At 36.5% G+C, this 26,197-nt stretch overlaps 1 protein-coding gene across 1 annotated transcript in view; it reads right to left on the bottom strand.

Moving 5' to 3' along the window:
- Positions 1 to 25,796, bottom strand: part of LOC128025510 (disintegrin and metalloproteinase domain-containing protein 12) — an 80,767-nt gene extending 54,971 nt beyond the window's left edge. The window contains exons 1-3 of the mRNA XM_052611939.1: positions 25,565 to 25,796; positions 7,190 to 7,275; positions 2,237 to 2,310 (exon numbers count right to left, since the gene is read on the bottom strand). Coding sequence (XP_052467899.1) covers positions 2,237 to 2,310; positions 7,190 to 7,275; positions 25,565 to 25,667 — 263 coding nt within the window. The 5' untranslated portion in view covers positions 25,668 to 25,796. The remainder of the gene's footprint in view (positions 1 to 2,236; positions 2,311 to 7,189; positions 7,276 to 25,564) is intronic.
- Between the last annotated feature and the right edge of the window lie 401 nt (positions 25,797 to 26,197).

The following is a 26,197-nucleotide window of genomic DNA, read 5'->3' as shown; positions in this document are numbered from 1 at the left end:
AACTATTTATTACTGTATTTCTTACAGAAAACATGCATTGATATATTTCAGTGCACTGATTTGACTCGGTCATAGTCTTACAGTTACTAAACTGCGATCAAGCATTTATAGACTAAAAGACTAGGAACATAAAGAACACAAACTGGTCATCATGTGTTTCACTGCTGCTTATGAAAGGACTAAAATCTCTGACCCTGTAAATCAGTGTGCTGAGCACCTCCCACAACATTTTGAACTGCTTGTGCTGAAATCAGTTTGAAAAACAAATCCAAGCTTTCAACTTTGATAATTTGATTTGATGAATGTTTTTTTCTAGTCCACTCTGCTTCATCCAGTTTCAACAACTGGAATTCATCAGCTTCAGTGGGGCAGGAGACTCACACGAGATCTCTCTCACTCTCTTACTCATGCAGTTTAACAAATGCTGGATTTAATTTCCACATGACACTGTCTGACCACCACAGCCTCAGCCAAAAGCCACAATAACAGTGAAGCTGAGGTTTTCTGGAAAACAGGCTCTATGGCAATACTGGTGTTCTGTCTACAAAACATTTATATATAATGCTGTTCAAAACTTTGGGCCAGACATTTTATTTTTCATTAATTGCTCATTTAGTAAGAATGTAACTGATCAGAAGTGACATTTATAATATTACAAAATAACTATATTTCAAATAAATGCTGTTCTTTTGAACTTTCTAGTCAACAAAGAATCCTGAAAAAATTAAATGCATCATGGTTTCCACAAAAATATGAAGCAGCACGACGGTTTTCAACACTAATAATAATTAAATGTTACTAAAATAACAACAAATCAACATCTAAGAATAATTTCTAAAGGATCATATGACACTGAAGAGTAACGATGCTGAAAATTCAGCTTTACATCACAGAAATAAATTACTTTTTATATTCAATAGAAAACTGTTATTTTAATCGTAATAATATTTCACAATATTACCGTTTTTTTTTTTTTTTTTTTTTGATCAAATAAATGCAGACTTGGTGAGCAGAAAACACTTTTTGTGTTTTTGTGTCCTGTCTCATATCAAGACCTGGGCCGCATTTAGCAGCTGTGTATGTAGCCTACAAGAAATCTATAACGTCATGGTCACTTACGCCGCAACTTTAAATGCGCCACAAATTTTGAATGTTTTTTTTTAATTCTTCACGCTCTGGTTCACATTCACACATGCTCTGTTACCAGAGACCTGAATATAAAATCAGAAGCTCACGCAATGAAGTTACTCTCCCACCCTCTCGCTCTCTGGATGATATACTGCAAAACAAATGAAGAGCATGGAAATCAGCAGATTCAGTAATTAGACTCTGTTTTGTTGCCGCCGGCATGAAGCTGTCAGAGCGAATGATCATTTGCATTCAAAAACCACACTGGCAAGGGTTGGTTTGACAGGAGCTTCATTACGCCGACCTGATTGACCGCGTCACACTGGTCTAACACTTCTGAAACACAGAACATCAGCTCAGCCTTCAAATGCAAAAAATAAAGATATACTACAATGCCTCATGTAGAAATCAAACACCAACCGAAAATATGCCCTGAACGAATATCTCCTCTGCTATTCTATACAATATAGACAATGATGCGAAAATGGACAAACCCAATAAATATATACTCTAAATAAGCAACTAACTGTGGCTACATAGCATGTCTTATTTAAGTAACAAAACACAACTTTTACGCTCTTACAAACATATCACTGCAAAATATGTTTTAGGGTTTATTAACAGTCAAAACACCCGAAATTACAAATAAATATTGATAATAATATTAATAATAAACTGTTGGACAAAGGGTACTGCCAACACAGATGTCATGCATAGAAGCGCTAGAGAGTCCGTAAAAAATGAATAACTAATAATTATAATAAAAAGTAAACTAAAACTAGAATGAATGAACAAGCAAACAGTATATTGGGGGTTAAAAAAACTTAAAGTAATAGGAAAAAATTATCTCCAAACAATATTTGTCACATATTACATTAATTAATATAAAATACAAATTGGGTATTTATGCATACAAACACATAGCTCCTTTTTTAATTTTATGATGGGGTCTTTCACAAGAGGATGATCATATTTGGGGTCTGTGGCATTTAAAAGACTAAAACCCCCTGCCATAGTATATCAGCTTGCCATGGTAATACCTAATGTTACCATCATTGTTCTGTGGTACCGTGTATGTGGTAAAGTGCCAGAATAAAGATGTATTTACTCATTTTTCTGCAGATCAAGTAGCAGCTGCTCTCCATCCACTTCTATTAGCACCTTCAGTGATCCAGGATGACCCTAAAACCAGACAAAAGAGAATAAAGAAATGCATGATCTCCTAAACTGAAAACAAATGCAACAGAAGACACACAATTCACATTTTCGAAAATCACTCCCCAAAGTCTCCACATTAATGGATGGTGAAAAATACAAATAAAAAAGAAAGTGAGTTCAAAAATTACGTTTTACACTAAATTAGATGTTCAGAATCACGGTATTGATCATCCATCAAAATGGTCACAATAAGTGCATTACATTGTGCACTGCATTGTGGGATACAGTTGACATATCAACTGAGAGATAAGAGGGTCTGTATTACTTACAATTGGAGAAGGTGTAACAGTCAACTTGCATCATTAACTTGGAATATAAAACTGCATTTTTTCAGTGTAAACTCTTTAAAAACGGATTTTTTAATGTAAAACATATTGAAGATTATCCGATAGGCTGTCTATTCATTAAACAATAAGCACTTTCCTCTAAAAAGCTGTTTATTCAGCATAGTGAATCCATTCCCCCATTGACATCAATTAAAAAAAAAAACAAATTATGCTTTTTAATAATTATGCCATTATGCTTTTTGAGCTAAAGGTTGCAGGCAGCCTTGCCTTCTAGTGGCTTCGAAAGAAACAAAATGAATGATCAACCTATGAAGATTAAAAAAATTAGACCAAATCATCTCATACTTATGCATGACATAAGTAAATAAATTGCTGGTTTATTCATACAAGTCAACTATTAACTTGTGTGTCCATATCATTAGTGGTTAGTACAAAAACACATATTCCCAATGGACTGGAGAATAAAAAATATGGTCACACATCTTTATTTGCGTTAAGTATTACGGTTTATCCGGAATGCATCAAATTATGAAAGCAAAATGGGTTGCAATAGCTTTTTCTTGTTGGCTTAACTTATGTTAGTGGTTACAGTCATGGAAGATGAAGTTCTAACCGCTGCATTAAAGACAATGCAAGTCCGCAGACCAATACACAGCGAGAGAAAGCATCTTTCCAGATTTGAGTGGGCTTTTGTACAGGATAAAATTAATCCACCATTGTGTCGTAAGTCTGTAGCTGTCAGGATTAGTTTTATGTTTCAATTCTCTCTGACATTAATTCACTTCACGCTCTGTAAGTCTGAAAGTTCGGCAGATTTACTACAAGGCTCTAAGGGAAATGGATTTAAACCAGCCAGGCGTTGACAAAATACAGCAGAAATAAGCATGAATCATCTGTCAAACATGAAGAGGCCCATGCATCATTGCATATGCGTGCTAATGCATGGCTACAACCGTGACACATACACACTGAGGTAGATGGTGGGAAAGTTAAGTCTTTAGCACAAATTTGACCTAGAATATAGGCTGACCTTCATCCAAGTGATGGAAAAAAAGAAAAGCAGATTAAACAAAAGCCAACCCTTACGAAAAAGAAGTTTATTCAAGTGTACTATTAGTATACTTCTTGTAAACTTAAAAGAGTCTACTTTTTATGTACTTCTCAGAAATATACTTTAAGTCACATTTGAGTATACCTGACTTATACTTAGAATAAGTCTAAATATATTTGAGCTATACTTGTGCTCCGGGAATCCATGGTTTCATTGTTATCAGGTAGGGGGCGCTATAACACATTTTCTGTACAGAATTTCCAAAACACAAACAAAGAAGAAACCGAAACAACAGATGCATAAAGCAGCATCAAAACTGTGTAACATTGTGGAATAAAATTTCGACCCATGAGCTTTGGGGTGTTGATCGACTCCATCTACATTTTGATTATCATTCTGAATCCAACTCAGTCTTTTTTCTGTTTTTTAAATCTCATTTATTTATTAATTTATTTATTTTAGTGCTGCAACGACGCAAAAAATACGTCGACGTGCGTGAAATGCGTCGACGCGTCACACTGTTTATTTACATCTCGAGTAATGGCATACTGGGAATGGAGAAAGTTGCATTCTATCACAAAAACGGAGACCACTGTTATCAAAAGTATGGGAATACTTTAAACAGAGGACAAATAAAATAGTGCTTTGTTCCCTTTGCAAAACTGATATGGTGTACCACGGCAGCACAACTGCGATGCGCGAGCACCTCAGAGGAAAAAATCCTGGCACTCTCTGGTGTTACGGTTTAACTGGTTACCGTGTGATCTGGTGACTAACTTCCTGGTTCAAGTCTGATATTCTTGCGCTTGCGGCATTCTGAAAAGTTGAGATGTTTTTAACTCGATGCAGTGCGGACGCGCCTGGAAAAAACCTCCGCCGCCTCCATTATGAGCGCGCTTAGCGCGCGCCTACATTGGAAATAACGAACTTGAGTGTGCATAAGACGTGATAAGTGAACGACCCCTTAAAAGACAGCACGCCGCGAGACAACAGTCACAAACCACCGAGCTACCCCGAATCAGCTCCAGATCTCTGGAAACCACGTTAAACCAAAGCAGAACCCTGACTGCATTTTATGGTTTGTGATGCTAAAGAACATTTCATGACGTCTCAGACAACTGTAAATTTATGGCTACTGTGGTTTAATTATAAACGCTATCGCTAAGTTTGCTACTGTTATACTTAAAGTATACTTAAAAGTATATACTAGAAAGTGGGCCAATTTAGTCCCAAGAAGTATTGAAATAGTACACTTACAAGTATAGAACTAGAACACTGATTTTTGTATAAGTTTTGTTTACTTAAGTATACTCAGTAAAATAAACTTGAAGTATACTTCTTTTTGGTAAGGGAAAGGAAAATGGTTTCCCATGGTAAAATCACTGTAACATACGTCAGCCTGTGGCCTATTACTTTATTAAATGCATGGATGTAGCATTCACTGTATTTGTTGGAAAAACTATTAAACCGCATGGAATACATTGAGGGTTTGTGGGAGTGCATTTATAAATCTCTGATGAAAAGACATTTAGGGGTTGATGCTCTTATGGATGTAACTTGGTTAAAAACTAGCGCTAACACCTTTGACCTCCACTAATCCACAGTAAAGCAAACAAATGGAGCAAATGTAACACCCTTGTAAGGGTTCCTCAGAGACGTTTCAAAGTGACATCACTGCAAGAGTGTAAAACAAAAGTGTCAAAGCAAGAAGTATGAAAGAACTTTGTGAAGCTCCCAGGGGTCTTCAAACTTAACTGGCATTGACTTTCATTGGCTTTTATGTATTAATTCGCCAGAGTCACTGAACGAATCAGTCAACTAATCTTTTTGGTCATAATCTCCAACACTAGTTCATAAATCTACTGAAAAGGAACAAGAGAGACTTGCATTGACAAATAATCACTGGTCTCCAACAATAGCATTACCTCCCATTTCGATTTTATCATAGACCACCTGGAGGATCCAAACAGCCATTGCTGCACTGGAGCAAAACATGCCAAGTGTCAGTATCAATTATTAATGTCCCACAAAAAAGAAACACAGCATTCCAGCTAAAGAGCTTCATCACAGGCTTGACATGTGGTGTTGGGAGTATTTTCACTGCTCCAGGAAACTTTATACAGGAGAATGTCATTGTGTCAGATAGTGTCCCTTTGCAAACTGGGTAATGAAGAAGAACAGTGTGGCACGGCAGGTAAAGCATGTGCTCATTTTTTGATGATGTGAGTCCAGCTAATACAGTTCTTCCACTATATTCCCACAGTTACACCCTCCATTGACTGTCCTAAGGTGTTCATTTTGGTAGCAAATTTTGATTATAAAATTAGTCATATCTTTTGACTAAAATGCCATTTAGTTTAGTCATATTTTAGTCATCTGAATTGTAGTTTTAGTTGACAAAATCTACAGTAATTTTACAAAACACTTTAACTTTAAAAGGCCAAGTGGACACTGTAAAGTTTCACTGTAAACCCAGCCATATTTAACTACTTGAGTTAATGCCCTGAATTACAGTTTTGTGTGTGAAAAGAACTGAACTCACTCTCGAAACAGCAAAGATTGACAACGTGGTAACCATAGCAACAGAATGCCTTCTTGCACATTTGGTATCCGCAATTTGTGTTGTGTAATAAGTAATATTACAGCAACCAAAACCTTTTTATGTTAGGTGTTGCCAGGTCTGCATGCAAAAGTAGCCAAATTACCATATCCCAAATATCTAAATATGCAATTCCCATACCTAAAGTTCATATTTTACATACACTGTTATACAATTTGAAAACCAATATCGTTGTGATCATAAACACAACACAAAGGCTCTTCACCAGTGGCTTTACTTCACAAACTGGAACATTTAGCATCTAACGCAGTTTTATCATTGGTAGAATATAACATATTTAGTACAAGCAAGTGTGTGTGTGTGTGTGTGTGTGTGCTTGTAGGGTTGCCATGTCCAATTATTATAATTGTGGCTTTTTAAGCATCTCTAAGTTTGATGTTTGGGCTCTGCTCTTGAAACAATACAAATTATGGAGTAAATAAGTAGGCATTATGGAGTAGGCACTATATTTTTGTATGCGTTTTACTTCCAAGATAACACGTTTGGATATGAGCTTATTATGGGCTTGTTTTTATTGTTTGTTTGTTTTTGTTTTTCAGGCAAGCTCTGGCAACACTAATGAGTCAAAAATGTACCCCTGTGATTTTCTGCATTGCAAATATAGACAAAAAAAAAAAACTCTTTAAAAACAGCATTAACAACCAATTATTCAAGTTGGTATGAAAAGTGCATAGAATTTCTTTAAATGTGGTTGTCAATTCCTGCATTGTTCAGGAGTCAGTGGTTGTAGAATGCAGTTTTCACTCCCATGAATTACTGAACTGTGTACACAACAGGACTAAGCACTAAAAGGTGAACTGACAACTGAATTTAGCTGCAATGTGTATGTGGCCATAATGTGTTTCTGAGAGAAAAACTGGGAGCTCGACTTTACCAGTGACTTACCATTGACTTTATTAGACTGACCGGTCTCTGCTGTCCTCCGATGAGCAGGTGTGGTTCAATTACGTCATAATTCTCCAGCGTGTCAGCTAAAAGAAGGAAAAACAAGTAAGTGATATCTCCACAATAGCACAAACCAGTGATCTTTGTTCTAGACATTTCATCGACTGACGACATCACTAAAACACTGACTAAGCCTGCTGAGCATTACTATTTTAAAATCACTCACAGATAGTCTTTCTTCAACCCATGCTATTTATAAACCTTTTTTGCATTCGCAGCCTGCTGAGGTGACGGCATGAACACAACATTGCTAATCGATGCTTTTAAACATCAGGCTTGCCCTGACAACTATCTCCCTGGAAACTGCATTTATTTCAGGTTTAAATCAGACCTTTATAACAACCTAATGAAGCTCTTTGTTGTGGCCTCGTCTGTCCCTATATGCCATAACAGTGGTATCATATTATGTACACATCATACATTCATATCTGTACAGTGCAGCTTATCTCAAGCAGATAGCATGAAACCACACGCAGACTTTAAATTGAAATAGTTATTTTATGTTATATTAAAACTAAACTGCAATATTAATTATATGCATATAAACCAACATCACATTTGCAAAAGAATGCATCACCAATCTTTTAATTTCTCTCACACAATAGAGGTATTTTTAAAATAGGTTTTATTACTGCAAATCTGCATTATAAACCGTAATAAAACTGTATTTTTTTTTCATTCAGCATTAATTTACAATTTCTTTCCCATGTCAAAATTACATAATGTAATTATATATTTATATATATATATATATATATATATATATATATATATATATATATATATATATATATATATATATATATATATATATATATATATATATATATATTATCTTTTAAATGTACAGAGACAGAATACCACCCAAAAAATCCAGAAAAAAAGCACATTATATAAAGGTTAGAATTGATTTGCATTTCAGTGAGTGAAACAAGTATTTGATCCCCAAGCAAAACACGACTTAATACATGGTGCAGAAACCCTTGTTGACAAGTACAGAGGTAAGAAGTTTTTTGTAGTCACCAGGTTCACACGCATCTCAGGATTGATTTTAATCCACTCCTCTTTACAGATCCTCTCTGAATCGTTAAGGTTTCTTGGCTGTCGTTTGGCAACTCAAAGTTTCAGCTTCCTCCACAGATTTTCTAATGGATTGAGGTCTGGAGACTGGCTAGGCAACTCCATGAACTTAATGTGCTTCTTCTTGAGCCACTCCAATGTCTCCTTGGCGGTATGGTTAGGGTCATTGTCGTGCTGGAAGACCCATCCATGACCCATCTTCAGTGTTTTGGCTGAGGGAAGGACGTTTTCGTCCAAGATTTTAAAGTACATGGCCCAGTCAATTTGCCCCTCATGATGTTGAAGTCGTCCTGTACCCTTAGCAGAAAAACAGCCCAAAACATAATGTTTCCTCCTCCGTTCTTGACTGTAGGGAGGGTGTTCTTGGGGTCATTCATTTCTCTCCCTCCAAACACGGCGAGTCGATTTAATGCCAAAGAGCTCAATTTTGGTCTCATCTGACCACAGCACTTTCTCCCAAGCCTTCTCTGAATCATTACATGTTCTTTGGCAAACTTTAAACAGGCCTGCACATGTGCCTTCTTGACCAGGGGGACCTTGTGGGCGCTGCAGGATGTCAGTCCATTGCGGTGTAGTCTGTTACCAATGTTTTGCTGGGTGGCTGTGGCCCAAATGCCTTAAGATTATTAACCTGCTCCTCCCCTCTAGTTCTGGGCTGATCCCTCACCTTTCTCATGATCATCCTCAGCCCATGAGGCGAGATCTTGCACAGAGCTCCAGACCGAGGCAGATTGATGGTTATTTTGTTATTTCTTCCAATTCCGAATAATCGTACCAGCTGTCTCCTTCTCACCAAGCTTCTTGCTGATGGTTTTAGCCCATTCAAGCCTTGTGCAGATCTACAATCTTGTCTCTGACATCCTTTGACAGCTCTCTGGTTTTGTCCATGGTGGTGGGAGAGGTTGGAATAGAAGATATAGATGGGAGACAAAGTTCTTGCTGGTTGGTAAGTGTTGGTCAAATACTTATTTCACTCACTGAAATGCAAATCAATCTCTAACTTTTATTTTATTTTTTCTGGATTTTTTTCATTGATTTTCTGTCTCTGTCCATTAAAATAAACCTACTATAACAATTATGAATAAATAAACAATAAGGAAACATGAAGCTTTCAGGGGTGAAAACTTTTGAACAGGATGAAAAGTCAACATTTTTCATTGTTGAAATTTATTTTCTTTTTCTTCTTTTTACTGCCCATCAGAAGCAACAGAAGATACTTGCATCCCGAAAGATAAATTAAATACAATATACCGTGTCCTTCAAATTCAAAAAATCTAATTCCAGTCACTGCTGGAAAGGGTTCAAATATGCAAAAGATGAATCTGCAGGAGCTGGAGCATTTTTCTGAAGAACAGTGCTCAGTTTAACTGTTTAGAACAAACAAGGGACCCATTAAAATCCATCACAGAACAAAAAACAGTCATGGATCATCCAGGTAACCACTCACAGTATTAAGAACCAGGGGTTCCCAAACTTTTGAATAGGGTTAATTTAATAATTTCAGCTATTTTTTTTCTTGTGGACTAAATGTAAACATATTTTATTTAAAATATCTTAGAACTAAATAAAAAAGAACATGCATTTTGAAAGACCGCTCTTATTTTGTTAAAATTATTTAAATTTTTACAGGAGTTCCCAAACATTCGCATGCCACTGTATGTCATATAATATTTAAATTATTATTATTATTTAGTTTAAATATATATATATATATATATATATATATATATATATATATATATATATATATATATATATATATATATATATATATATATATATATATATAAAATAATTCTATGTATGTTAGACTCAACAATAAGGATCAACAATAAGGAGAGTCACTCAGTCCCGTTCCTGCTCTTCCACATTTGTATTCATATGAATTTAAGTCAAAGAAACACAAAGTTTAGTGACTTCAGCTTTCACCAAACCACCCCAGTGCACGGCTCAAGCTGTATATCTAACGGCTGATGTAGAATTAGCCATAATTTCCATGGCAATAAAACTGATCCTAAATAATCAAGACCAGAGCCTGACAGATCTGGCTCCTGAAAGAGGCCTAATCCCGGCACAACGGAGGTTTTGAGGTTAGTTTGGGTGACGGAACGGCCGGGTCTGTGCTGACATCACCTTTTTACGACCGCGGCCGATACACACATGGAATCCCCATCACGTTTGTAGCGGTTTCATTTCAATGGGCCTTTGAAGACGCCATACACCTCTATGAACGACAGATGAGGGTGAATAGATGATATTGTTAGCAGTGCTTTTAATGTTCACTTGTAAACGGGGTAACAGAGGGAGAACTGGAGCCAAAAACAAGCAATATTTGTTCATTTTAGAAACTCTTGCTTGTGTGGTGGAGCCGTTTAAGAGAGTCAGTAAATTATAAAGGAGTGAGGCTCCAGCGCTTATGCTCAATAAAGCAGAGCGAGAAACTTTAGCTATTACACTCTTCACCCGCGCTGTTATTTATACATCTGCAGTCAAGTCAATAAAGCAAGCCTGCAGTTGAGAGCGTCAATGTTATATGTGTTTGTTCTTTATTGGCTGATCTTTTGTACTCGATTTATGAGAGAAAATGACTGAATAATAAAGGTATACCGTAAAACTTTGAAGAGGTTGCTCAGAAATCATGTGTCATCGCCAGATGCAAATCAAATCAATCCTTTTTTCAATATTTGAAGCGCTGTGGTAAACGTACACACTGGGTTTGTGTGAATAAGGGACAGTTTTCTGCTTTGATCTGTGAAACACCATCAGAAACTGTACAATCTCTCTATATAGATGCTCTAAAAGTCCACATTACTTAACTGGCTGAAACTGACATCATTTCTGAGGCAACTTCTAGAATGTTCCTTGAGCAATAATATATTGGTCTTTATAACCCTGGCTGGAAAACCAGTCTAAACCGGTCTTAACTGGTTTCCCAATCTTCCCAGTCAGGCTGAAATATTGATGGTTTTCAAAGAGATTTTGGACACATTTTAGGCTGGAAAATCAACTAGACTTAATAAATAAATAAATAAAATAACCATGAAAACCATGAATTGCAATTATAATCATAAATGTTATTGAAATATAATAAATGATATGTGTGTGTGTGTGTGTGATTGTAAATTGCTCAATTGATTGTAAAGACATTTATTAGTTGAAGACCAACTCAGCCCTCAGCTCAGCTTAGATCCCTGAGTTATTTTTAAACAGAAATGCTGGGTCGAGCCTTTTGGATCAGTTTTTTTGGGGTATTTTTTCAGTGTTTGGGTAGTTTTTGTGTAACTCATCTCCTGGGTCAGACGGAATCCATTGAAATTATGTATAACGTCATTACCCATCAAAATGCACGTTTATTTAAATGCAATGGTGTGGGCTTTTTACACTGATCTCATAGTATTTCCTACATATTTTACTAGGTGGCTTATTGGTTCGAATGACCACACCTAACCCCATCCCTAAACCTAACCCTCACAGAAATCATGCTAAATTATGATTTATTGAGCATATATACATTTTTGTGCACGTCCATTCCCTGGGATCGAACCCATGATAGCATGATTACACATCAAGGTATAACGCAATAATCTACCAACTGAGCTATACGAAACGCAAACCAGGGTGCAAATAAAAGAGTATAAAACATTAATATGAAATTACCTTTTGCCAATACGGGCGCAATTGTAGTATACGCTCTGATGGGTCATATTTCAGGGATTTGGACAAACGACTTATACGAGCAGGGGCGATTCTAAGATTTTCATTTTAGGGGGGCTCAGCCCCCAATAAGGGTATGATTAAAAAATTCTATTTGACTATTAGGGTAGGGTTGTATACTACTAACCTTATTGCAATCCACTATTCCATTGTATTCCCTGTATTTCATATATGGGAGTAGGAGTACTGACTGAGCCATATACAACACTGTAAAAAAAAACTAATACAGTTTTTTAGATGTGACCAGTCACTGGAAAATTTTGAATTAGGAATGTAGATTTTTACAATAAAGACTTCCTGATTCAGTATTAGGACATTCATGTTTATCCTTTGATGATACCACAGCTTTTTCTTATGAAATGTACGTGGAAATTGGCAGAAAATTAAAACAACATAAGGGTTCAATGACTGCAATGAATCTTGGGAACACAGTGGTATTGTGTGTGTGAGGCTGTCTGTTCTATTCTCACCTGACTGTTGCTCATTTGCAGACCTACTCCCGCACGACAAAAAATGTTGTATATCCATCTACAATGAAAAATAAATTATTATATTGTATTATTATTATTATTATTAATTTTTAGCTTTTTAGCCTTTATAATCAACAATACGGTTGGTTATACATCAAGTCAGCCCCTGGAAATTTATTTCATTTCAAATCATTTAACTAACCAGCTAATATTCATTAAGAATATAGACAAAACATGTATTAATGTAATTGTCTATTGGCAATATGTTTAATCTGTTCTATATTTATTTCTATTTATTAAAAATAACATCATTATCAATTTGCCACTTCTATAAATCAATTACTTAAAAAAAAAAAAACACAGATCCCTTTACTCTTACTCTAATATATGTATCATGATACACTAATGATTCATTATTACTTAGTACAAAATCATATTTAATAATACAAAACAAAATAACTCCACATGATGTTTCTCTCTCTGTGACATTTAGTGCTTTCAGACAATGATGTGTGTCTTTAATCATTTCTGTGAATGGCTGCATAATGTAATGCCGAAATACACAATAATATGTTTTGAATTTTGAAAAGTAAATTAAAATAAATCATGATAGTTTTCTAAAGTATGTTTTCATGGGTGTTAATCGCTTCATTTTTGTTGGAAGAAAAAACAACTGTCACACCGTGATAAAGGCTGAAGGTGAACGCAGCGAAGACGTATTGGTATTGGATGCGAGAACACACACACACGCACACGCACACACACACACACACCTTGTACTACTCTCTGATGTTCGCTCTGCTCGGCGCCCCTGTGGATTGAAAAACGCGCTGAATCCGTGCAGACTCAGATCAGGGGAGGAGCCGGAACTTGATGCAGCTTACCACCGTTTCAAATGAGTTTTTAAAGGGGACTGAAGCGATCACTAATTAATTAATCAAATATTTTTTTAGGGGGGCTGGGCATAAGTTTAGGGGGGCTGAAGCCCCCCTAAAAAGGGCCTAGCGACGCCCCTGTATACGAGTGTATTGGTTGGAGGACAGGTCGTTTATTTGATCTATAAAATTGTAGCTGTGCTGTATAATGTTTAAAGCAACACACAGGGGCACGGTGTGAGTCACCTTGTTACATTGGTTTCTTCAAGTGATGGAAAGCCATTCATAGCATATTTCAGCTAAGAGTGAAACGCATGGCAGCAGTCCATTAGCAGTTCTCCACCGAACATAATTCCAGCTCGGGCACGAGAACCAAGCCGTGACACTGGAAACTGAGAAACAAAGACTGGTCGATTACAAGCGAATTACCTCTAAATGTTGAATTTTTACTTATATAGGCAATAAGATAAAGGAAGTTATCATGCAAATCAGTGGTTTACAAAAGTTTAGGGATTTAAGTTAAACTGTAAACATAAATAGTAAAAAAAAAGAAGCTAGTGTTATAGTAAAAATGAATAAACCTATTATACTGGGTTAAATAAACAACCCAGTTTGCTGGGTAAAATTAAACCAACGTGTGTTCTGTTCTATATTAACCCAGCCCTTGGGTTAAACTTTTCCCAAATTGGGTTGTTTTTAACCCGTGGTTTTAGAATGTAGCAGAGCAGTTTAAACTAGCCAAGACCATCTCAAAGAAGATTTCCCAGAATGCCTAAGTTGTTTAAAGTCAGCATCCATCAGATCTTGTGTTTCAGTCTCAAGATTTTTGAGCATTTTGTTGGTCGGAGAACTTCACGACGTCAAGATGCAACAAACAGCGTCTAATCTCCAGTGGGAGTCTGAAGTAAAGTTCACATGCAGCATCTTTGTCTCACATCTGGACCCGAGGGGATGTCAGGGAAAACATCTCCAAAACTTAATCAGTTTTGGCCCACAACCACTTCAATATAAAAACCACAAACCCTTTCTAATGCCTCGGCAGTACATCGCAAGCAAGCGCCCCCCACGCTCCTCCTGAACACCCACCGGACTGTTTTCTGTCTTAAACAAGCCCTCGATGTGACAGCCTGTGCAATATGAACCATTTCCTCACAGTCTTGGAGCACCAAATTTTTCATCCACCGCTGATAAAAGACCAGTTTTACTCTAAAGCAGACAGATCCTTCTTTTGTCTCTCTTCCTGCTGAAAAAACAACCACATGTTGAAATTTGGATGCTATGCTAGTTTGACCTAACTAAACCAGACAGACTACAGTACCTTACTTGACCTGCTTAACAATCTGTAAGAGCATGTCAGATTTTGTTATGATCTGACCTCTTGAGACCATAACATTTAAAAAAAATAGGTCTTGGGCCCAATGTCGGATGGGGTCTCATTCATAAATGACAAGTACAGTATAAATTAAGGTCTTAGCCGGTCTTTCCAGGAAGGCTTCACTGTCCTCTACTACAGTAAGTTGTTATCCAGCATGCAACCTTAGTATCCAGGTAAACACTAATGGTTGTCACCTGTGGCTCAGTGACAGCATCTCTCTGTGAGAAAACCACTGAGTACGTTCACATCCCGCTGCTGTACTGCATTTGATTAAATATGAAAAACACGGCCGCAGGCGACATGATGATGACTCTCCACATGAACAAAGAGAAAAACAGAAGAAAGCCCAAACAGACGCTGTGTAGAAAACACGGGCCGCGGTCCAGATAGAGAGTGAGAGGAAGATAGAGGAGAGAAAAACACGGTTTGCGCCTCAAGCGGTTTTAGAAAACTTGCTCAATGAGAGCATGAAGGTCCCAGCGCTACACTACAAACTATCCTTACATTGGAAACAAATGTGTGACAGAAGAAAACACAGGTTTTGAGGGGAAAGAGTAAAGCAGGGATTTCATCAGAATTCAAGTTAATCTGAGACAGATGATGAGGAATTCCCAATGACAGGCCCGCCTCCGTCTTTACCGGGACAAAACAGGAAATTGTCCGTCGGGTCGGTGAGTGCAGGCTGAATAATGAAATAATCCACTGATACAGATGAATGTAATCAGTGGTGCTGCTCACATCATGTTGGGATAAAGAAGGAAAATCTGCAGTGAAAACACACTGGGATTTACTGAAATACCCCCCAAGAGCCTTGTGTTTCTTTGAAAGGGGTCATGTCAGTTTGAGGCTACAGATGTTACAAGACCTTGGTAAAGACAAACATGTTAAATATAGCCAATACGCTTTAAAAATACAACTTTTGAAAGAAATAGGGAATGGAAATATTTCCAAAAAGAGAAAAAGAGAGAAAGTTAAGAAGAAGCAATGACTGAACTGCCATAAATAAATCAATAACTAAACACACAAGCAAACACAAGTAATGCAGTCTGGCAGAAGAAGTGTTTGTCCATCCTGTTCCACAAAAGCTAACTTGTTAAAAATGAAGAAATGCGTTAACTAAATTCAAATTTATTAAAGTGAGAATTCAAATATTGTTAAATTATTTTTAGTGAAAATTCTCTTTGCTCCAACGTCACAAATATTTTGTGAAGCCAAAATTCAATGTTTGCCCTAGATAAGTTTTGCTAAACTAGTTAAAAAATACAGTTGCATTAACTTTTTTGCATTTCTGCTTTTTCATATTTAAATTAAAAATGCAATTCTGCATCCTGTTGGCCACCTTTATTCAAATTCATAAATTGAACTGGAGTTTAAAGTCATTGTCAATACAATTCAAATGGTGCAAAGGAGTATTCCCATTTCAATGCTCAGTATGAGGGATAACAGTGATGCTGACTTTGCAGAAGAGCTCTATACATCACCTTTGAGCATCATTCTTATCTCATTCATGCTTATTTCGGCCGACCTCCAGTTCAAACAGCTCAGACGACACTAAACAAACACACAAAGGGCTCCGCTGGTGACATCAGGGTCTGTTGAAAGACTACAGGACTTGTGATTTCTGTTTGCAGAAAAGTAGTAGGTTACTCTTAACAGCCTATTTCAACTGAGAGAGAATCAAAAGAGTTAAGGAGGAGTAATAGAAGGTTACTCCTCTTAAAGGGATAGTTCACCTAAAAATGATTTACTCACTCTCAAGCCATCCAAGCTGTATATGAACAACTTATTTCAGGCAAAAACAATAAGAGTTGTATTAAAAAATGTACTGACTCTTCCAAACTTTATAATGACAGTGAATGGTGGCAGAGATCTTGAAACCTCAAAAAGTGCATCCATCCTTCATCAAAAGTGCTCCGCATGGCTTTATAAAGGCCTTCCTAAGCAAAACGATGCATTTGTGTAAGAAACATTTCTATATTTCAAACTTTATCAACCGTAATCTCTAGCTTCCACTAACTGTCATGCGCTCGTTCACAAGACGGTGGCGTTCCAGCAGATGATGTAGGAAGTGGGCGCAGCGTAATTATATTTTGTAACATATTTTAACAAGTATACATTTGGGCATTTTTGTATATTTTGAAATATATTTAACCTATTTGAAAATATTTTTTGCTGTATGGTTGGAACTGACTGTAGGCCTCATCGATCTGAGTTTATTTAGTCATAATATAGCAGCATGAGGGACTTACAAGAAATGTTTAAAAAAGCTGGTTGTTTTTTTTTTTTACAACAAATCATATGGATTTTCAGGACTTTTAAGGAATAATATATATTACTGGTCTTATTGTGCACAACCAGTGCACATCACTTCAAAGAGAAACATTTTTGCCTTCATAATCTTTCATCAACATAACTTTTCAAACTCCTTCAAGGCTCAGTTCTAGCACACAACATCCACTAATCACACAATTTCAGGATTAAAATCAAAAACCAAATCAAGCCCTGTCCTATTTTTTCTAATTGAATATCTTGTTTTGCTCAGAAATGCGTCAGATTGCAGAAGTAAATAGGGTTGCAAATGTTTTATGTTGATCTTAAAATGTTCTTGATGTTATAGTAGAGATTCTTCAGAACCATGCATTTGCTACTGGCATCATCTGTTAACACAAAAATAGCTTTAAGATCTTTGAAGAACCAGGATGAAGGTGTTTTATAAAGAAAAAGTGCCTCCTAAGCCATCAAGACATAGAAAAGACTTTTTCTGTTCCAGCTGAAACCTTTATCATGATGAAACTTTAAAACTCCAGCATGCTCTTCAGCGCTTGAAAGTGCTGCACCATGCAAAAAACAAAGTGCTGATAGATCAGAAAGAACAGAGAATAGGGAGCTGATGCCTTCTTATGCTTTCCCTTTGCGCAGGACATGTCAACATCCCCGGGCAGGACGTGGTGAATGTGACGCCCCCTGCTGGGTGGTCAGTGTGACCTCTGTGCCCGCTGGCTGTTATACTGTGCATTTGTGTGTAATTTTAGCATATGCCAGCTGTTTCACATGTGTGCCATATGCTCAAACAAGAAGCAGAGGAAGAGTAGGCCTCCACAGCCCCATTTAAAGTTCACAGTTGTGCATCCATATCACCATGGCGGATCCACAGCCGAATGTTTCTATACTCAGATCCTAAATGGACTTCCTGGGTACAAATGAAAATTCTCTCTTAATCTGCTCACCCTCAATTTATTCCCAAGCTGTATGAGTTTCTTTTGCTGAACACAATAGATGATCATTTGAACATGCAATGTCATTTACAACCTATTTTACTTCTAATTTGGCGTGCAACAGGATATTCAACAAGCAAACTGAATATTAGAATGTTAAAATTAAAATTAAGAACAAAATATGCTGGCTAACGGCCAATATAAAGACATCACACTATTTCCTTTAAAGTAACAAGTAAAAACATGTGCATATCAAATGCTGAAATTAAATGTACATTTATTTTACTTAAATATATATATTTTAAATTAGAAATAATTAGAAATTTTATAAATATAAAAAAAAATTGAAAATTTAATCTGTAAATCTCTCAGCGTGATTCTGACTCTGTAATCCCAGTATGGTGGAAATAAAGAAATTGCACTCAAAAAAAAGAGAAGGTAAAGCTATTTTTACACACGGTACACAGTGAATGTGACATGAATACAATGCAGTGACTGACTGGATATAGTGCAGCATAGTTTGAAATATTTTTTTTCAATTGTGTATTTCCAGTGACAGCTGAATACTCAAGTTTGCTTTTACTAGTAATAGAAAAGCAAGTGCTGTAATAATTGTTCTCTGAACGCTGTCAAAATACAAGTTGCTTTTCTGACATATCAGCCAAACAAACAAACAAGCAAAAAAAAAAAATGTATTAGTCTATGCCGATAATGGAAAAAATTGCCAAAATATAAAAATTTTGGCCGATATATCGGCTTGGGAATATGTATCGGTTGATCACTAAACCTTGTACTTTTGGAAATCTACCGACTGTTGACCATATTTTTGCCTTTGAGAAGTATCTACACACAGTAGATGTTATCAGGGATTTTCTGGCATGAAGTCTGGTGGGCTTTCTGGATTTCTGAGAGCTCCAGAGCCACCTGTTCTTGGCAAACTGATCTACCAGCATATGCCCTTTGAGAGGATCCAGAGCCACGCAGAGAAACTCATGTGACCTTTAGACAAGGCCAGGTCACATGGTCAGCTCTGCTGCCCAAACACATCATGACATCATCTCTACAGAATCAACACAATCCATTGCTCCTTAAAAACAAATACAGAGCCCACATGTCAAGCACTGATGTCTGTTGCTTTTCTCTGATTTCAATAGTAAGGCTGAGAAAAATAATTTCAATCATTTCATACTCAATTTTAAGCAATCCCTCCATGAAAAAGACATCACCGTTTTTGTTCCAGTGTTTCCTTTCCATCCCTAAAAAAGGATGGTTCACACAAAATATTGTTCTATGCAGACTCACTCCAACAAAATCACCCTAATCATTCAAGAATTAATTATTTTCAAATTAAAGTTATCTATTTAGTTGTGAAAATACCTGTATTCTTTGATATTGCAGAAAATAAAAATACTGCAATGTTTTTTTCACCCAACATCGTGAAGCCCTAAAAGACTGCAGATTTAACATGCATATATTTCCTGCTTTAAGGAGTGCTCTAGCATATTATCTTAAAACAAATGGACTAAAAGCCAGAAAATGTGATATCAGGGGTCTGTAGTGCATTACTACGTCCCTGCTGTGCAACTGTGCTACTAAAGATGTTCAAGACCGCACATGACGGATTGGTCATGCACTGGATTAAGCTCACTCTCAGTCCGTGATCACCAGCACTGGCTCCATGGTCACACCTGTGTACGTCCTGAGCTTCACTCATGCATAAAGACCCCCTGAGACCACCTAAACTGAGAGCAACAGACCTCAGCATCACAGGATCCAATGATCCGTGATTGCAGACACAACTTCACGGACGGCTCAAGGAAGCCAGGGGAAATCAGCCATGACGAAACCTCAGTTTAGGTATGTGATGTGGTGATGAGACTGATCTCCTTCAAAATGGGGCAGACGTCGTATGAGGGCGTTTAATCCCAGAGAGGGTCCCTAATGAAGGGTGAACATGCACAAACTACATGATTCATCACATCACAGGCCTTGATTCTCCACATCAAGGGCACCACAACTACATCTTGAAAAATCTGGGATGAAACGCAATTATTTCCATCAGATGCCACAAAATGTTTATTGCAGCACTAACAGTTGTTCAGTTTAAATCACAGTAGAGCATATGAAGGAGCCAAATGTACACTTATAGACTACTAAAGGTCAGTGTGATCTGAAGAGTCTTCATACCTTTAAGGAAGTCATTTAATGATGTGTTAATGGCGCTGTAAAAAGGGGATCATTGCAGGGTTCAGGGACTCATGGAAAAGCTCAGTCAAAAAAAGGAGTCAAACCTTTGAATTTAGTGAATTTGACGCTGTGTTCCATTCTGTTTTAAATGTGTAATAATAATAGTAATAAGATTTATTATTATTATTATTGTTGTTGTTGTTTTATTCCATAGACAATGGGAAATAAAAATCAACAAAAAATGTTACCTTGCCTCTGAAATCATAAGATAATGAAAACAAATAATTGTTATCATTAATTAATTATATAGTAGTATTTTATTTATATAGTTGTGCTATACAATTATTTAATTATACATAGGCCTATATATATATATATATATATATATATATATATATATATATCATGTTTTTACTTAATAATCATAATAAAATATGATTACTATATAATGCATTATACTTACAGAAAGACACTGACTGTTTTATTCTGCTTTCTAAAGACTTGAATATATATATATATATATATATATACATATATATATATATATATATATATATATATATATATATATATATATATATACACAAGAAGAAGAAGAATTAAAAGAGATCAAAGTCAAATGTTTTTTTTTTTATATTACATTTTTGCGCAGATGATTAAAAAAATGCATTAAAAAGGAAATAAATAATATCATGCTGATTTCATGCTGACTCTCCATTTACAAGTGGAAAAAATTGACTTTTGCTTCTCAGAAATGTGAATTCGTAATGTTTCTTTGAAACACATTGAATATTTATAATTAAAACCAAGAGCCAGTTCAAAAATATTCATAATTACTTCATGAAAGATCCCACAGAAATGTCACTGATGCTCAAACTGAGGCAGAAAAAACAAAAGCAACAAGTTAAATTCTCATCCACTTTCTCCACAAATAAAGTATTTTTTTTCAATCAATAATATATAAGCCATTCAACACAGACCTACTTTAGTAATGATACAAGATACAAGAAACAAGATTTCAATTTCTACAAAAAAAAAATTCTACAAAAAAAATATATATATTACCAAATTATAGGACCTCAGCAGCCACTGCTCTGCCCTAAAATACAAGCCACAATGAATATATTACAATATTTTGCTATTTAATCTTATAATCAATGACTTAAAGTCAATATTCATCCATTTTTTATTAATTCATACAAGTTAATGGCATTCCTGTAGGTCAATCATGGCACTAGCAATGACATTGGGGTCATGGGTTTGATTCCCAGCTAATGCATGAACTGATTAAATGCAAAACTTGAATGCAAATGCAAAAAAAAAAAGTCAGTTTGGATAAAAGTGCTTGAATAGTACATTCTCTCAATAAGCAAACAGTTGTATACTTTTGTCTTTTTCTCCACATTTCTTCAAAATTCCAAATAATTCAAACTTTAAATTAAAAAGTGAGCATTTATGTTTATTCATTTAGCAGATGAAAGTCTTTACATTCCCTGTGGAGAAAATGAATGAGAAAATCAGGGCTGTTGAAGAGGTGGGCTGCCACTGTTGAGCTTTATTGAGAACATAATCGCCTCTGTCCTTCATATTTAGAGGGTGAAAGGTTCTGGATGGGGTCAGTTGAGTTTAAACTCTCTCTCTCGCTCTCATGCAAGCAGACGTCTTCTGTAGTGTTTAACCTACATGTGTGCAACTGTCTGTCACTGCACAGGATCTGTCTCTCTCTTGTCCTCTCCGTCTGTCTTTCATCAACCCCCTACACCTTCAACAATCTGTTTTTCCAGGGTGTCTCTTGCTTTCTCTCTCTCAACAGTCCAGTGGCGTATGAACAGCTGCCGCTTCGCCTCAAACTTTTTCTGTCCGTCATGCATTCACCAGCAGATACTCAATCCTATTCAGCTGTTTTCAGCTTTGCTGATATATTGCTGGCAGTGTGGATGAGCGCGTTCTGTACACTAAAACTGTCTTATGAAGACATGAGGGGACAGAATGAATATTAAATTCTACATGGAATGCATTCAGAATTCATTTTGCCATTGTATTGCGACTGAAAAACATGATTAAACAAAGTGGATGTTCCATGTATCAAATCAGAACTTTACTTGAATGGAAAGTGGATGTTTCACATCAGAATGGAACCAAAATGTAAAGAAAGTTTGACAAAACATTGTCTAAACAGCCATTTACAGCTTTTTATTATTCAGCCAATACCTACAAATTCTTAAAATGCCAAAAATAATCCAAATCTCAACCACTAAATGACATAGAAGCATTGAATTGCTTACTGTCCTCTCTGCTCTCTAGATATCTTCATCTACATCGGCTAATGAAATAAACAAACAACACATTGTCTGACAATGAATAGTATTCAATAATGAATCAAATATGCAAAAAGGAAGCAAATAGGGTCAGTCAAGACTTCCTGTTAACTTTAATGATGTGAAATAACAGATGCTTCTGAACGGCATCTCCACGACCCTCATGCATTTAACAACTGATCGTACCCATAAACCGAACAATCTCTGCAGACGCCTGCTCATAAAACCATGCCATTAAGGATTTCCAGTCATTTTCAGCCTCCTTTATGCAGGACCACATGCTGGACTCTGAAAACATCCGCGCGGATGCATTCAGCCCTCGTCAGACCGCGGGGAGGCACCTGTTCTGATAAACTCTCTCATTAGCCTTTAACAATGGCAGCCAGGTAACCACTTCCTGTCACAGACACACCATGTTTCGCAACAGGGGGGAATTGTGGGAAGATGAGTTGCTGTGTTTTTTCTCCAGAGCAAGAGAATGCATGAAAATCTTAAAGCTACAGTTCACCCAAAATGCATTTTCTTTCTTCTCTGGAACTTTTGTTGTCCATGCATTGAATGTGTATGTCAAAAAAGCAGCACAGAAGTAGTTTATTCAACTCGTGAACAATGTTTCAGGACTTCTGAAGTGTTGTGCTACTGGTTTTCACATGTCATTACATACACTATCATTACAAAGTTTTAAGATTTTTCAATGTTTTTGAAACTTATGTTCACCAAGGCTGCATTGATTTAATCAAAGATACATTAAAAATGGCAAAAATGTTAAATAATATTACAATTTAAAAATGACTGTTTCCTATTTGAAAATATGTTTAAATCTAATTTATTCTTGTGACGCAAAGCTGAATTTTCAGCATCATTACTCCAGTCTTCAGTCACATGATCCTTAAGAAATCATTATTATATGCAGATTTCCTGCTTAAGAAACATTTCTGATTAATATCAGTTTTGAAAACCATGATTTTCATAAATCTTTGATGAGTAGAAAGCTCAAAAGAACAGCATTTATTTAAAAGATAAATATTTTTACTGTCAATTTTGTTCAATTTAATGCATAAACGTATTAATTTCTTAAACTTTAATGATAGTATATGTAATACGGACTACTTCTAGAATATTCTAACATTTGGATATTTTGCTAAACATCTGTTTTTGTGTTCCACAGCAGAAAGAAAACCAGGCACATTTGTAATGACATGAGGGTGAGTAAATAAGGAGAGTTTTCATCTTCTGTTGAACTTTAACTTCAAACAGGCCACACGCTCACAGAAGTGGGAATGAACTCTCTGGTTTTCCCATACGCTGCGTCTGGAGGGAAGGGAACGGGAGCGTTTGTAGCAGACTCAGGGACAGTGTTCACACGCAGTAGTCGACATCCTCTCTCTAACACATGTTGGGGATCGGCGCTGCTTTGATCGTGTGTCTCTGTAACCTTGTAGTCACATCAACTGGTTTCTGGTTTACACCCCGCAGTGACGGGCTCATTTCCTTCTCATGTCTTCCTCTCTGTTCTTTCTCTTGACTTTCTCTCATTTTTCTGGGTTCATCTTCCCTTCCTTGCCTATGTCTCCCTTTAATGACTCACACATGACTACGAGACTCTTCTTTTTAACACATAAAACAAAAATAGAATCATTCCTGAGATCAACAATGACTGATATAAATCGATTTTAGCGGTTCTTGAGAACAAACAAGTAACTTTTTACATCTCATCTCAAAAATATATTTTTACATTATGATGTAAACGGAAAAAGTTATGCAAAAAGAGTTTTGTTTGGTATAACTGTTAAGGAACCAGAATTATTAAAGGCTAGTTCACCCAACAATGGAAATGTGCTGTAAATGTAGACACCCTCAGGCAAGTAGAGGTTGTTTCTTCATCAGATTTGGAGAAATGTAGCATAGCATTACTTGCTCACCAATGGATGCAATGGATTACTTGTGAATTATTGTGACGTTTTTATCAGCTGTTTTGACTCTCATTCTGACGGCACCCATTCACTGCAGAGGATCCATTGGAGACCAAGTGATGTGATGCTACATTTATCCAATGTTAATAAATTATACTGTAAATGATGATGGTTACATAATGCTCCACATCTCGTATTTGTGGCTGATCAAGTATCATGTCGCTGTAAACGCTGTTTCATTTATCAAATCCGCCCGAGTTGCATGCAGCAGGTTTGTTTCATTAGCGCTTGCATCATATAAATCATAGTGACTGCGTCCACCAGACAGCATGGGTCTCATTTCATATCAGTAACCAGCTCTATGATGAATGAGTCTTCTATTAATGATCATCTTCATGCAATGAACTCAGCAGAGCACACACTAACATAATCATCACTCGCTCACACAAATACATTTAGCATCAGGAGGCAAAGAGAGACTGATTGTTTTTTCTGTATTAATTAAGAGCACTTTACAAATGATGATATGTTCAGAGACACAAACACACACACACAGAGAGAGAGAGAGAGAGAGAGAGAGAGAGTAAAACCTCAGTTGTTCAGGTTTAGTCTTACACTGAACTGATACAAACTCTATGTGGGTGAATAACGCAAAAACGAACCCAGATCATATCTTATCCCCAAATTTTAAGAAAAAACCAGAACGTTTTTTTGCAGGAATTTTACATTATGGTATTATTTTTATGTCAATTAAACATATTTACCCCAACAACTCTCATTTTTCTAATGCACCTGGGCATGGCAAGATGTATAAATTCTCTACAGTTTAAAAAAAACTGCATATACCATTATTGAAATCAGAGTAGAAAAACATAATGAGAACATTTTACAATAAAAAAAATAATAAATACATAAAAATAATGCAGACAATGCAATAATAGGTGTGCAAAATACCTAAATTACCTGTGCAATCAAAACATTTGGATTTAAGTATCAGATCAGATAGAAACCCTGATTTAAATAAACAACTGTGCAGTTTTACTTTTGCTTGCTCATGATGCTCCAAAAAGCTGTTTGTCTAAGTAGGCAGCGTAGGTTTTGAGCTGCAGCCGCACAGTCATGTGAAAGTTGTAAGTGCACAAAGCAATTCTAGTAAAATGCGTCTTACCGGCTGTAAAGAGCCCCCCGGCGCAGCAGACAGTCAGCACGGACACAACATGCGCGCAGACCGCGGGCAGGAGCGCACGTCTCGAGCTGTACCGGGTGGACATGGTGCCCGACCGGAGATCCACACGGACGATCCACGCGGATCAGGGCTGCGCGATCATAATATAGAGCACGGCAGACGGACAGCAGCTGAGGACTTCCGACACTTCCTGAAATGTGAGAGACTCTCAGAGCTTTTGGACGCGCGCGCCACACATCAACTCTCCATGAGCGCACGAGCCATTTGAACTCAAGCAACGGTTAGCGCGCGCCGCTGACCAGACCAGACACGGCTAATAACAACAGCTAATAACAACGTCCATTAACATTCGCTATCAAACAGTATGGTTTAACAAACAATCCTTGCCAGGTTTACAAGGTTAATTTGAAGATTTAAAAAAAGCTGCATGTCGTAATATGTAGGTTATATGCACACAGTTTTTTTTTTTTCTTTCCGAATTACCAGAATATAAATACCTGTGGTTAGATTTATAAACTTTAAATCTTCTGTGGAAAATTCTGCTTTTCAGCTTTATGCTGTCTTAACCCATGAAAAGATGTAAGACTATAAGATAAGAGTATAATATAATATTAT

Source organism: Carassius gibelio, chromosome A12, assembly GCF_023724105.1.
Source record: "Carassius gibelio isolate Cgi1373 ecotype wild population from Czech Republic chromosome A12, carGib1.2-hapl.c, whole genome shotgun sequence".
NCBI classification, from domain to species: Eukaryota; Metazoa; Chordata; class Actinopteri; order Cypriniformes; family Cyprinidae; genus Carassius; species Carassius gibelio.
This window is presented reverse-complemented; position numbering and strand designations above follow the sequence as displayed.